This window comes from Octopus bimaculoides, chromosome 14 (assembly GCF_001194135.2).
Source record: "Octopus bimaculoides isolate UCB-OBI-ISO-001 chromosome 14, ASM119413v2, whole genome shotgun sequence".
Taxonomy (NCBI): Eukaryota; Metazoa; Mollusca; class Cephalopoda; order Octopoda; family Octopodidae; genus Octopus; species Octopus bimaculoides.
In genome coordinates, this window is record NC_068994.1 from 5367216 (window position 1) to 5383618 (window position 16403).

General features: G+C 33.2%; 1 protein-coding gene across 1 annotated transcript in view; it reads left to right on the forward strand.

Annotated features, from left to right (window-relative positions):
- Nucleotides 1-16403, forward strand: part of LOC106874640 (receptor-type tyrosine-protein phosphatase mu) — a 49262-nt gene that overhangs the window by 5709 nt on the left and 27150 nt on the right. Inside the window, exons 4-11 of the mRNA XM_014922435.2 lie at nucleotides 134-227; nucleotides 4998-5083; nucleotides 6150-6289; nucleotides 7525-7612; nucleotides 8577-8650; nucleotides 10655-10679; nucleotides 12333-12430; nucleotides 15744-15866. Of these exons, the coding sequence (XP_014777921.2) occupies nucleotides 134-227; nucleotides 4998-5083; nucleotides 6150-6289; nucleotides 7525-7612; nucleotides 8577-8650; nucleotides 10655-10679; nucleotides 12333-12430; nucleotides 15744-15866 (728 nt within the window). The remainder of the gene's footprint in view (nucleotides 1-133; nucleotides 228-4997; nucleotides 5084-6149; nucleotides 6290-7524; nucleotides 7613-8576; nucleotides 8651-10654; nucleotides 10680-12332; nucleotides 12431-15743; nucleotides 15867-16403) is intronic.

The window sequence follows — 16403 nt, forward strand, 5'->3', positions numbered from 1 at the left end:
ATATATATATATATATATATATATATATATATAATGCATGCATCTGTGTGTTTGTACATATGTATTGAGGCACATATATGTGTAAATATGTGTAAGTATGTATATAAGCAATGCTTTTTCTTTTACTTTCCAGAGAAAACAACCAAGAATATCCTAGTGTTTATATTAGTTCCATTGCTTCTGTTTGTCATCCTAGCCATGGGAATAGTGGCTGCAATTTGGTGTTGGTATGTGAATATGTATCTGTTTCTTGTATTGTATTACCTTTAAATGTAATGTGGTTGAACGAGCACTAAATTTTGGGTTCGTGTCCTTACTTTCTGAGATATTTGATTATTGAGATATAAGAATTTCTCATAGCCCATACAACGTGATCCATATAAATATACAATATTTTTCCCAATTATTACTCTTTATAAGATTAAATGTACTAATTAATTGTCCTGTTATTATATTAAATGATGAATTAATATTCGCAGTAACAATTTTAATAATGCATTTGACGCCAAAATATTAAAAATATTTAAAAAATTTTGGTAGCATGAAAGTAAACTTTGCTTCGATGATATTTCAATAGAGATAGTTGTGATATAAAATTGCAAACTTTAAATTATTACACCCAGTTCTCGATGTTGCCAACATCACCAACATCAAATAATCGTATTTCAGTAAGGTTAAGTTAGGAAATATTTACAACACTGGTCAATAAAATTTAATGTCTTATACTCATTATGAATGCGACCCAACATTTTTAGACTAATTTTTCATGCCGGTTAGAAAACTTCACTCCATTTGTATGCAGCACGTATCAGTTTTCTGTAGATACATGCAAATATTTACATATTTGTATATATGAAATCATTAACGTAATAAAATACGGACGTATTATTTTAAAAAGTAATCAACACTATTATTCTACAGAGAATGAATACACAAAAAATGTGTCAGACAAAACAGACAAAGTTAGAACAACAGAGTTAGAAACATTGTGATTTGGATTTCCCGCTATGTTCCTGATCTGGTTGATCCTGAGTAAAGTACCCAGCAGTAGTCAGCCAGCGACCTGTCATTCCAAAAGCCTTGGTACCGTTTCTCCATAGCACCAATGTTCTAGTGAAATCTGTCACCATTTTCATCAGAGACTACTCCAAGGTTATCTGCGAAGAAATCTAGGTGGGAGTCCAACAAGTGAACTTTTAGTGACATACGACAACCCATTACTGAGTAACATTTCAGAAGACGCTTCATGCCATCCTTGTAGTCCATTGCATTGTTTGCTGCCCTAGAAATTGCTACAGATCCAATTGAAAACATTTCAGGCAGGCAATTCCAGTTCATCCAGTGTTGTCTTGAAGTTGATATCTTTGAGTACTTCTCTAATTTGGGGTCCGAAAAAAATACTCTCTTTCAACTTCACCTGTGTGATTTTCGGAAATTTTTATGTACATAGGATGCAATAGGACCTTATATGGATCTACAAGAGTTGTATTCTTGATGCTGGACAGTCCTGGACAGTCCTGATATTCTTGTCTGCCAGTTTGATTCCTAATAATATCTGTCAGTTGCCCGACTATTCCATTGACACAAGAGACAACAGTATTTTGTGAAACCTGACTGTTTTCCCATTAACATTCCAATGACTTTCAAATCTCCGCATATTTTCCATGAATATCTTTCATAGGCAATGGCATGAAGTAAAAGTTTCATATTCCCATATGATTCATGAAGATGAATGGAGTGTGCAATAGTAATAGAGGGCTTCAAATTACCATTATGGAGAAGTACAGCTTTTAAACTTTATTTTGAAGAGTCAATAAATAAATGCCTTGTGATAAACATTCGAAAAGCCCATCGATGTTACTGCAAAAGCAAAGCGAGCCTTCAATAGAAAATCACGTTTGTAGAACCACATTTCTCTGCTGCAAATAAGTTATACGACAACCGGGCTCTAGCAGATACTTCTCCTTCAGTCTTGATGCCAACAATTCTGTTTTATCTCTTGAGAGGGATAGTTCTCTGAAAAGGTCATTCAGTTCAGCTTGGGAAAATTTCCTCAAGTTCAAAGCTATCGTCATCAGCCACGTAATCATCCTCAGCAGCACTATCGTGACAGTCAGCATCATCATCTGATGTTTCAATACCATCACCTGGTGGAACTGGAATTGGCAGACTTCCATTGTGAGGCACAGGTCTTATTGCAGAATCCAAATTGGGATACACAATTTTGCCTTTATTCCGCATAGAATATCCTGTGATATTTACTTTGCAAGAATAACTGTCATTAAAATGGTCTTTCGGCTCTCTCCATATCATTAGAATGGCAAAAGGAATAGACTTCTTCTTAATGAATCAATCACATAAGCTATTTGAGCAAGCTGAGCAGATAAAATGTGGTGTCCATAACTTGTCCTGATCTCCAAGAGGACAGTCAAAGTATGACTTATAAATCTTCTTGATCTCTGGTGTTACTGAACGTTTTTGAGCTTTGACAATAAATTGTCCGCAGACATAACAAAATACAGCACGACAAATTTCTGCACTGTCTTGACATTGTTAACACAGAAAAGAAGTCGGGAAATAGATACAAACAGTTATAGCTATATTGAATTTGAGATGATGAAATATTTCATCAGACCAACTATGACTGGACAATTTGAGATGTTGAAATACCTATTTCATCAGACAAAACTTGATTGGTTAATTTAAGATGATGAAATATCACATCTGAACAATGCAGCAATGAATAATCTAGTTTATTTTAAACGTATACTTCCATGATGTATACATGTCATTAATTTTAATTGGAATTTCTATATGATGCATGAGCTAAAACCAAAAGACTTTCTCCTCTTACAAACTATACGTAATGTCAAAAAACAAATTATATATTTGAAATCAACATTAAAAACTATACTAGGTACACCTTGACATATGCTTGATGAAAAATACTTGTCAACCAGTGTAATAAGGCACTGAATAATGTCGATGTAGTCTAATCGATATTACGTTTATTTTGACAGTGTATCTGACAAACTTACCTCTTCTGTTTATAAGAGTTTTATCTACCAATTTCTCTTCTTCAAAAATATGGTACCTCGTCAAACATCGTAACTAAGTATATAACGTACTGCTCTCAGATATTTCCATTTGTAATATTTTCTCTCGGTACAAAACTTTTTTTAATATATGAGCCACATGGTTCAAGAGACTTTATGAATAGTTGTTACAATTATTCTCACAATAATGACAAATTTCATGATGTAGCTTTACGAAAATATAAGTTATATCAGGTTAAGTAAAAAGTAATCAACATTTTGAACTATGAAGACTTTGTGCTGGATTTTTGAAGTGTTTCGAATTTTTAAGTGTTTATTTTTTACCAATTGTCTGATAAAAGAATTGCCCAAATGCATCGATAAATCAACATAGATATTTTTTCACCGTTGTTACAATAATCAGAAATGCCTTGTGATAAACATTCGAAAAGCCCATCGATGTTACTGCAAAAGCAAAGCGAGCCTTCAATAGAAAATCACGTTTGTAGAACCACATTTCTCTGCTGCAAATAAGTTATACGACAACCGGGCTCTAGCAGATACTTCTCCTTCAGTCTTGATGCCAACAATTCTGTTTTATCTCTTGCGATGCAGAGTGGATTCTGTGCAATAAAAACAAACGTTCTTCGCAGTGGTTGGACCAAAATGAAGCACCGGAAACCTTCCGTAATCTCGGGTGACTGTTTGGTGGTGTACTGCTGGACTCATCCAGTATAACCTCTTAAAACCCGGAAGAACCATTACTGCAGAAACATATTGCCATGAAATTACCAAAATGAACGAAAAACTGTTACTCCTCCGTCCCAGACTGGTCAACAGAAGAGGGCTGATCATTCTTCATGACAATGCTCGACCATACGTTTCACTAACGACACTCCAGAAGTTGAGAGAACTTGGCTACAAAGTTCTTCCACACCCAATTTATTCCCCAGACTTTTGTTCTACCGACTACCACTTTGTCAAGCAACTTGATGGTTTCCTGCGAGAGAAAGCGTTCAAAAATCAAAACGATGGTTAAAGATTTCATTAGCTCCTGAACTCCAGGACTTATTCTTTGTAAGCCAAGTACTTATTCTATCGGTCTCTTTTGCCGAACCACTAAGTTACGGGGATGTAAATACACCAGCATCGGTTGTCAAGCGATGCTGGAGGGACAAACACAGACACACAAATACACACACACACACACACACACACACACACACACACACACACACACACACACACACACACACACACACACATATATATATATATATAGATATATATACATATACATATATACGACAAGTTTCTTTTCAGTTTCCATCTACCAAATCCACTCACAAGGCTTTGGTCGGCCCGAGGTTATAGTAGAAGACACTTGCCCAAGGTGCCACGCAGTGGGATTGAACCCGGAACCATGTGGTTGGTAAACAAGCTACTTACCACACAGCCACTCCTGTGCCTATAATTAACATTTATTTTATCAACCTAGCTGCAATGAAAAGCAACCTCATATCTGTTGGTAACTGAATGAATTCAGAACATATAGGGATGAAAACAATGGCAGCAAGGTAGTTGCGTCACGCTATGCATTTAATAATATTTAAGACAACGGCATTTCATATAGGATGAAAATTTAATCCTCATGAGAATGAAGAAGTATTTTTTTCTGTTGGCAATGATATTTCACTCGTGAAATTCATGATATAAATAAAAGAATATTAAACTCGAAGTAATGTGTCACACAGCTGATTTGCCATATGAAAATGAAGACTTTGGTATTCTCTTGTTAATTATTTTAATTTATCAATATAAATTTACGTGAAATATATCAATATTGATAATACACTGTATGTTACTTGTAACTATATAATATTTAACTATTTGGTTTTAATTAGACAGTCACACTGATAATTACACATTAGTAGTTCATGAAATATTTCTATACTTGTATAGGAAAAAAAAGAAAATTGCAAAACGTGATAAGAGAGTTCGCAAAACATCGGAAAATATGTATTCAGAAGCCATTCCTGATGATACAGGTAGGTTTATTCTCTCTCACTATTTCTTCAAACATACTTTCACTACATTTACCACAAGGCAAGCAAAAAAGAATGGAGTCTTTATAGGATGTGTGTGAACTAAAAATGTTGACATATATGTATTTTTAAAAAATCTAAGGAGGCTACAATTGCTCATAGCGCGATCATGCTTTATTGACGACAACGAATATAATTGAATTGATACTTATTTTACTGTACATTAAAATGTCTACTTTATCGTGTATATTGATGATGTGTATGTAGTATATTTAATTTGAATTTATATTATGCGCTATTTGGTGAACTCGGTGAATCTCTGTGAATCTCGGTAGACCTGTCATTCTTGCTTTGAATGTATTGAACATCTCTGTTGACTCTTTCGCCACAACTTTTTCTCACCCTTTCCTCCTGCATGTAGCAGCTCGCCTGCGACGGACCGGCGTCCCATCCAGGTGGGGAACCTATACGCCAATGAAACCTGGAAACCGACCCTTATGAGCCATGCATGGTTCGAGAAGGAACAAACAACGACATCACTATGAACAACGAAGGACATCATAAAGTGTTCTCGTATCATGAACCCATATTTGTAACATTTTGTGATTTTTACCTACAAATACCACTGTTAATCCAACATTCGAATTCACAAGTTACTGAATACATTTAATTTCTATTGTTAAAGGCTAAACGGAAACTCGGAATATTTTATATTGATGATAATTTAATTTGATTTCCGATGATTACGAGCAAGTGACTGAAGGCTTAAAAAGATATGGATTATTTTCCTTTATAAAGAGAAAGACAATTTTATTTCTATGAATGTGGTCTTTGAATCACACACACACGCACACACAAACACACACACACACACACACACACACACACACACAAACACACACACACACACACTCGCACGCACATACACATATACACCACACACACATAACACTTTGAGTGCATATGTGTGTATATTTGTGCAAGAGTATGTATTTCTACTTATTTGTAACTATTTATATTTGAGTATATGCGCATTTTTCCTATTAATATTTATTATCCTTATTCATAGCACATATCTATGAAGATATACAGATGAAGGAAAGCGAAGGTGTATGCATCAACAAAATCACTTCCTTGCCTCAGTCAAATCTACAGAATTACGTTGCTCAGAAGAAACAGGAAGTGGAACCATTTAATGATGAATTCTTGGTCAGTGATTGCCTTTTATGAAAGTTTTAAATAATTTTGTTTATTCGTAATCCACTTTACTACTAATACTGAAGCACTATTCTTATTAGTGTCAGTATAAATTTAACATATCCGAGAGATGTGATACTTTATTTCTTCTAGTTGTGTATAATTTGTTATACTGTGAAAACCAAGTTAGTACAATGTCATATATAAGCTATGTTTAACCTAACAGTTTAAAATGCTTATACCAAGATGAGCAATTTTAGCATTAATATTATAGAAGTAAATATGTTAGATATCAATATTAGCACAGTATTAATGACATCATTATTAGTATAGTGTCACATAGTAATGACTGTAGTCTCTCATTACTTTGTTGTACAACATATCACTGTTTGACAGTAGCCTGTCACTAAATAAAATTAGTACTTGCTAATTATTAGTACTGCTCTATTTACTCTATTGTTCGTTGGGTATCATTTAATGCATTGTTAATACTATAATAATATCATTACTACAGAATCATTTACTGCATTGTTAATAGTGTTTCACAAAATACGTTGTTTTAGTTTCACTAATTATATTTCTAGAGCTGTGTTGATAGCACTGTAATATTTACTGATTTGTTAGTAATCGGCCCTTTTGTTAGTATTTTCTCACTAAATTTATAGTTACTGTGTCACAATGCCGGCAACCGGCCGAATCGTTAGAGTGTGTGGTAAAATTGCTTTATGTTCTTTCATTATTTTCTGAGTTTAAATCCCTTCGAGGTCACTATTTATCTTTTCGGGGTCGATAAAATATAACAGCAATCAAATACTGGGAACTAGAGTATCAACTTATCCACTCCCCTCAAAACTATTGCTCTTGTTTTCAGGTCAGAAATCATTGTGTCACTAAATATATCGTTAATAACTTTTCACTAATCATTTTGTTAGTAATGCGTTATTAATTCCTGTTATTTACTAGATTCTTGATAATGTGTCGCTAATAAAACTTTCTGCTAAAGACACAGGGCTCGAAATTTGGCGGGAGGAGTAAGTCGATTATATCGACCCCAGTTCTCAACTTAATTTATCGACCCCGAAAGGATGAAAAGCAAAGTCGATTTCAGCGGAATTTGAATTCAGAACGTAGCGATGGGCGAAATACCGCTAACGATTCTGCCAGATCGCCGCCTTATGTGTCACTGATAGTAACGGTTTTTATGATATTGTTAAAACTGTGCGATTTTCTTTTTCATATATTCATAGAGGTTGCCACAGACCGTACTACTCCCTTATACCGAAGCAACCAAACCTGAGAATTCAAAGAAGAATTTGCATAACTCTATACTTCCATGTAAATACTGATTTCTTTCGTATATTCTAAGGCTTCATACTCACTATACAAATGAAATTAAATGAAATGTATGCCTTTTTTATGTCTTGAATATTGTAACTTTTCTTCCAACTCGAAAAATATTCTCTCTCTAACTACAATGATGCTGATACAGATAGTTGCAGTGAACATTGATGAAAACTCTAAATAATTTTAATGTGGAAATTTGAAAGTACCTCAAAAATGAATACAAACAATTTTGAAAAAATTCAATATAGCTGTTTTATTATACTACGCTCCTATGCTGCGAGTAAATCACCTAATCTCGACTATTTCAGTTATTTATTTCTTATTTATTTAATCCATATAAGAACCGAGTAAAGTTGGTATGTCCTCTATAACTTCAACAAAAATTGAAAGAAAATGGATAAGTGCGAAATCCCTATAAGCAATATTTAAATGTTTCTATCAAATACTTTTGTAACCTCCACGAATCAGGAAACTTATGCTTAGTGAGTCCTTGAAATAAAATGCACCACCAAAGTTGCTAGGTTTTTAAAGATAATTATAAACATCTCGCACCCAGATTGCATTCAACAAAAAATACCATGAGATGAGTCAACAGTTTCTACATTTGTATAAAAGTGATTCAATGCACCCTGTTAGTAATAGAATAGAGTTCAAATAAATGAATACTGAATGATTTAAATTGAGCAGGATTTGGAATGTTGTCTCAGTGTATCATTTCTTGTTATGTTCACGCTCGTGAAAATTCACATGCTTCTCTTTTCTCCTTAATGTTGACATTCATAATGCTTGTTTAACAGTCATTTAAAGTTTTTTCAGTTATCGATAATTTTTGTTTTTACTAATTTAAGCAATATATTTTTGTAGCTTTTACATATCTTTGTGGTTTCTATTTCTTGCTCATATAACTAATATTTTGCTAAGTAGCACATATACATTTCTTCGTTGCATATTTCAGACGACCATTCACGTGTGAAACTTCAGCCTGACGAGATATCTTCCTCAGATTACATCAATGCAAATTTCATCAGTGTATGTCAAAAACATTTCTTTCAATCCTCTTATGCGTTAGCATAACATATTCTTTTCTGTAATCTATGCTCGTCTAGGTTTTGATGTTGTAAATATGTGGCCATTGCATCTCTTCCCTATATAAATACCTGAAAGTCATTCTGTAGGTTTACAAAATGTAGAGAGTGTTTATCATATTATTTCATAACCTAACTTGTTCGTAATACTGAGTACTGTTTCGCAACCTCACAGAAGTGAGTTTGCATTTTTTTTTTAGCAGGGGTGAGAAAGAAAAGTAGAACAAAAGAGAATTGCTCTGTGACAAACTTACTTAAACAGAACTATAACAATAATAACAAATACAGCCACGATACTATTATTAGCAAATTTCATTTCCATTCACAATGGAATAAACGCTCATCAGTATGTATGCACTTTAGTATATACAAAATACAAGAGTTTTACTTCTAGATGAATTTAGTAATCCGTAGATTTAGAGATTACTAGTTTAGATATGAGGTGCATATTATAAACTAGCAAACGCACCCGTACTGAAGACAGTTTAAGTTGCTTTGGTGGTATATTTTTCACCAAATAATTGAACTAGAAGGTTTATGAGTGGCACGGCAATTTCTGTTTCCGATTAACCTAGGAACGGCAAATGAAAATGAAGGTTGGTCATTGTGGAAGTCGTTGCACTTTAATGATCATAGGACATATAAGTTTGCAAGCGATGCAAAGTAGAGTTACTAAAGTGTTTTGGGAGTAGATTATGGATAATGACTACAACATATAGTTGTTTTACATGAAAGCGAAATTTCTTGTCAGAAACAGCCACATAAATGCTGTGAGGAAATTGAAGGAACACGTTCAAACTTCCCCTCTGCTAGTTTATTTTATTCAACTGCAAATGGAGCTATTTTTCGGAGAGAAAAGCTAACAAAATCCCCTTTTATTCTGTCTTCCCACAGAGCCTGCATATAAACCAACAGCAAATGGTGTATAAAGTTAAATTGGCAAGGAACTTTCTCAAAGATACGCATAGCTTTCCTTAGTGGAAGCAAACATCTTATTTAAAGGTTGATTCTTTGGGACGAATTATATGTGACTGTTTAAAAAGGGCTAGAACGACAATGTTAAAAAATATATGAAACAGTGGACAATAGTTGAAATAGAATAATGAATGGGTGAATTAGCATACTTAAAGTGAAACAACGGTATCAAAGGTAAACAATGGTATCAACAAATATAAGAGAGGGAAGGGAACATCACCTTTCAAGTAACTCAGAATTGGTAAAGGTAAGCGTGCCAAAGTTTACTGCATTTTAAATATGTAGATTAAGATAGTTTGGTATTGGATATTCATCGTGTACAGTGTTCCTAGTCAACTGAATCACTGTCGTATGTAGACAGCAGAAATAATTCGACAAAATGCTTCCACTTTTGTAAAAAGATGAAAAAAGATGGAAGACTTTCCATACAAAAAGTTTATGTTCATTTAGGTCCAATTACGCGGGAGCTCTGGGTAAAATGTTATAGCGCATGACCATTGTTGGGACATAAGTAATGTGTGGGCAAAGTTTGGTGAAAATCGGATGAGAATTGTGCAAATGCAAGCGTTAGTCATTATACACACACATTGTGATTTATATAGGCGGTTAGTGGAAATAAATAAATAGAAAAAATCATTTCACTTTTAATAAAAAAGATTTTAAAAAGTATGGAAAACTCTACATACACATACTGCGATTTATTTATACTAAATGACGAATGTTTCGTTGGATTTCTGTGTTAATTTTATAATCATCCATGCTCACATCTCAATGTAGCTAGGAAGATGAGTTACAGCAACAATAATATTAACAAAGTAATGTTTACTATAACAAGAAATTATAAGAAACCATGACCATTAACAAAGATGGAAGCTCGAGAGTGAATTAAATTTTATATTTCATTCTTTGATATTTAATAATTGAATGAATGACATGTTTAATAACCTTTTAAATTAACTTTGCTTTGTTTCAGAACCAGCGTTATATTGCTTGTCAAGGTATTTATTATTAATTATATTGGTAAAGAAAATAATCATGTTGAAAGTTTTGCGCGAACCCTAATTTCTTTAGGCCTTTCAATAAATGAAATAATAATGATTTGTAGGCACGTGGAATTTCGTCATACAACCATAATATACAATAAACGTTATAGTATAAAGTATATTAACTGTTTTTATGAGTCAAAACCGTGTCCTACTGCGTTAGCAGTGAGCTATACTTTTACCTTAAAGAATATTATGGTTGCGTAACGAAAAGCTACGTACCTACAAGTCATCAATGTTTACATACCATCCCTAGGAATGCGTTTGGTATGTAAATTGGTATATCCAATAACTTAATACTGTGGGATGCGGTGGATATATAAACAATGTGTCCGGAAGCAAGAGTGGGTTAGATGTCTGCTGATGAAAGGGCGAAAACGTCCTAAATATGGTATATATACTCATTACCCAGTTGTGTCTCCAATCTCATTGTTTACATCTGACATCTCGGTACAAAAAGTTGTAGCAAAAAATCAATGCTGGTTATAAATTGTGCAGAAATAACCTTAATAACATAAATGAAATATTTTCCTGGTTTTCCTTTGTATTCCATTTCTATATATACCATAGTCATTAGAGGTGTAACTAAAGACGAATATTCCATAAATGGTTACCAAAGGCCGGTACCTGATTTATATTTCTAGATATTTACCTTTTCTCTACAGAAAACATCCGCTCTATCGAAGAACTTTCGTGTTATCTATTATGGAGTTCCCTCGTTTATATTGGGAACCCACTATAATAAACTCCGTTGTATAATTTACTGCGCTACATGTTTACCGTTCCTGTGTATACGTGGTATGTATGCCACGTATGCGAGTGTGTGTATGTGTGTGCGCACACGCGTATATGTGTGTGCGCACACGCGTATATGTGTGTGTGTGTGCATTACTTTTTCTGTCCTGCTAAAATGCAACATTAGAAAGAACGGAGACAGAGGAAAGAAAAGCATTAGAGACAAATTGAAGAGTGAACGGTTTATTAGTGCAAGGACCGATGGAGTGAAGATTTACGGGACGAGGCATCAGACAGGGAAGGATGAGAAAGAGACACATCAAACAAAAGGGGAGCAGAAAAATAAAGACAGGCAAATGACGGGAGGGCAGAGAAAAATTTCACTTGCACATGCATACTTATGCTCGCACACACACACAATAATAAATGCACACATAATCAGGCATACGTATATCTACTCACGAACGTATACGTATCTATTCGCACGCACAAACTCAATGTTGAAACATCGGACGTAAACTGAAATCGCATGCAAAAGAAAAAATGAGCTTTAATTTATCATTTAGTTGTCCTTTTCTGTCCCGCACTTGAAGGATATACATATATTATATATCTTATATTTCCTTGCCATCTATAATTATCGAACATAGCACGAATTTTCAATAGAAGTTATTTATAATGTTAGATTTTGAAAGGCAATTCTCATGACCCATAGATGAAGTTTTAGAGCTTATTGACATACAGGACAGTGCCAATCAGATTAGTAGAAATGACAACAAACAGGGTTAGATATGAACAGAATGCAGGGAATGTTATAATATTTCTAGAAATTTTCTTTTTGTGTTTTACTTTATACTTCGTTTATTTAAATAGGTCCTACACAAAGTACACTGACAGACTTTTGGAGGATGATTTGGCAATTAAAATGTAATACTATAATCGCATTAAAAGATACGATTACTTCAGGAAAGGTATGTTGTAAAAAATAAATATTTTAGCCATAATTTTATTGGAATGATATCATATCTATCAGGGAGCATTTACAATAGAAAAATTCCTTATAAAATTACCTTTATACATATATGTTTGGATGTATGTATTATGCATGCACACATACACACAAACACGCACACACACGCACACACACACACACACACACACACACACACACACACACACACACACACACACGCACATATATATTTCGAAGAATTTTCTTTAGAAAATATGAGAGTTCCAGTTTGATCCCACTGCTTGCCATATTTGATAAAGTGTCTTTGCCTTAGTCTCGAGTCGATCCAACGTCGTGAGGGAAATTTTATAGACAGACATTATTTAGAAGTCCAGCAGATGGAGTGTACTTGTAATTAACATGTCTAACATTGGTCAACAGTTGTTACACACTGTCATGTTGATTTCTACCTCATAATTATGTTAAAGTACTTACGCCTGTGATCTTATAATGTATAAATCTCTTCTCCTTTATACATCTTTTCAGCTTGTTCCTCTGCTGCAAATGGTTGCATTAGATTATGCTGCAGATTACTGACCTTATTGGGTGATAGTGATCTTGTCGTAACTCGTTGAAATCGGAATAACAACTCCTCAGCAGACAACCAATAGAGGGAGTGTAGATGTTAATTAAGTTTTCGTTATTCGTCTTTAAGCGGTACATACATTGATAAATGCCATAGGATGCTTATGTAAAACATATTCTGAAGTAGACGTACATTAAATGATATGCTCCGACTCTTGTAACATACGGAACTTACAAAAATGTATGGAGACAGACATGCGTATAAAGCTGTATACATAAATATAGACACCCAATGTTACGATATATACAAATACGGCAGAAGTAATCGATCAAAACATAAGATAGTAGATTTAAATTCCTTAAAACTTTGGCAAGTCTTATGATTACAATGTGAAATTAATATTCAATTTTTATTCAACGAACAGGAACTGGAAAATAGAGTCGTATCATAGTTATATTTTGTAGGGAAGGATAGAATTTTCCAGTAGCTTTGAAATCTATCAAAGAAACAATAATGGAAAGCCAAAGAAGCAAACGAAGTCTGACGTTTCAGTTTGAATGTTTAGCAGTGTTGATGGGATAAGTTTGACGTCGATGAAGAGGAAGAGTTTGTGTTTTCCATAGCTCTATATATTAGTTCTTTTGATAAGAAAAATATTCCTTGGGGAAGACAGATGCACTGTGCCGTAAAACTGCGATAGGTGGTCTCTATTATGAGATTATGACTAAGAAGAACCAGGTATGCATTGCAATAGAGGTTAATTGTAATTTTGTTGGAGATTTTATAAAATTCATGATTATTAGGGATGTCTTTGGACCGTAAATTAAAAGGAATTTTAACTATCAGTATTTTTGTTTTAGAAATAATAAATGACAGACTAAATCATGTGATTATTCCTTTTATACTTTTGGTTTGTAATTTTGTGGGTAATGTGTGAGTGAGTACTTAATTTGATCAGTCAATCGTCTTTGTTTAACAGCACCATTTGGATATGAGTAGTATCATTGAAAATATGGTTGCTACAAGATATGGTGTATATTCTTTAGGAATATATTATGGACAAGAATATCTGAAATAATTTCTTGGAAATTGGACAATTTATGCATAACTTTCATTTATATACATAATCATATATGTCTGTTGCATATTTAGTAGAGTCTAAGATGTCCCGTATAAACGTACGTTTCAGAAAAAAAGTATAAAAACTAGATTATTCAATACCTTAAGATGTTATCCTGTGGATATGTTAAACCGTAAATGCATTTAGAATGCATGGAGACTTTTACGTAATTACTCTGGTGATAGTGTGTTCACACTACAGATTCTCAAGAATTTAGTTTTAGGATTATAGAGAATCTAGACGCTAACGATTGATATACATATGCATTAACGTGAACAACTGAATAACTATACATACATAGACACATACATACATATATGCGTGTGTGTATCTATTTATATATTTATATATGTATATATATATATATATATATATATAAATACAGGCTGATTCAAAAGTCGCCATACATAGGAACAAATTATCTTTCTATAAGAAACAGTTTATAAGAACAGTTTTGTTTTATTTAACAGGCTCTTTTATGGTTACCGTTGTTTTGAATACACATTGCAATGCGTTTACCCCACTCATTGTGAACTCGTAATTGCACATCTGGTGATACGTGCGCAAATGAGTTGCTGATGCGTTCCTTCAAATTATTCATGTCTTTTATCTTTCCACGATACACCATGCCTTTCAAATGCCCCCAAAGATAGAAATCAAGCGGGGTCAGATCAGGGCATCTAGGAGATCTTATAAACTTACTTATAAAGGAATATTTTTTCCCTATGTATGGAGACTTTTGAATCACCCTGTATAATATAGAAGTAAGAATCAAAGTTAGGCAAATCAAGTTCATATATACATATATTCAGCAATAGACCCAACATAGATGCATTTCTTTAAGAGTATATTTAATTCATTAGACATATTAAGATTATATAGGTATATAAATATAATAAAACTATAAAGAGTAATAAATACATTAAAAATAGGCATATAAAAATATATAAATATATTAATATGTATTAAAAATATATTGGAAAAACAAATACATATATAAGTCGTCTTAGAGATTATAAAACGAAATCATAAAGAGAGTTAAGAGTCTAAAAAATAAATGTTTGGGTATTAATAATCCAGTCAATAATCCAATGGCTTTTCTGGAGATCCGGTTATCTAATCATATGAAAAATATTTATATCTATTATTGGACACCTCCTCCTTCATGAGGGAAAAAAATAAATTTCTAAAGAGATACACATATATAGCGTGTTCCCGAAAACGCAGTTTATGTGAGCCTCTTCAGAAATTTAATAATAGATATTTATTAGTTGTAATTATTTAAACCTGTTTAGATCCCCAATATATTATATGATAGAAATCAACATTTGCCCAGAGTTCCCATCTACTCTTAAATATAGCATATATTACAGGATTCAGGAAGCACTTTAAACAGAACTTTTCCTACACTAATGATCACTTTGTCATATTTAATTGTTCACACACAGCACTTTACACTCAAGTACTTTCCCCATTTCAATTCTTATATAAGGATCACATACACAATACAGTTACTAAAATTTCAATAAATCACCTTATTTTCAATAGTTTGAAATGTTTGATTATAGAATGGGCATACTCTTTATTTTGGCTTATGAACATATTAAAGAAGCATATATTTTGCAGATGATGTGTATGCAGTATTGGCCAGATGAAGAGCATACTGAGTCATTTGGCACCATCCGAGTTACGCATATCAACACTAGATCTCATACAACTTATATACACCGAAGATTTATTATTTCAAAGGTAAGTCATTCCATAATATCTCATGTTTTATAAGAATGATTTTGCTTAAGAGGACTAAAATAGTAGCAGTTTGAAATCAACGTTCATTGAAATACTTCCAAATTTTATTTGAGAAGCATTAACAAGAATGGTGAAATTCTGAAATACCATTGAAAAAGTGTAGCCTCATATAAAATTTAATTGATAAAATAAACAGAGAAAGTAGGAGAAATATTTTTCCCTTTCTACTTTTACTGGTTTCTGACACTTAAGATATCAGAGTCCTTTGAACGCCCTGGTGTTTCCAGCCATATACAAAGTTTTTCCCGTATTTCTTTCTTTTTTTTTTTTTACTTCTGACCAGTAACCCTCAATATAGTTCAATGAGGGTGAACGCTATAACTTAAGTTCTGTCAATAGTTACACATGCAGGTAGAGCAATGTTTTAGATTTATTTTGATATAAATCTCGATGGTGGTAGGTCAGATAATCGTTACAAAATATAAAAGTGTATATTAACACCTGTTAAAATGTAAACGTTATGACAAAAAATCCGAC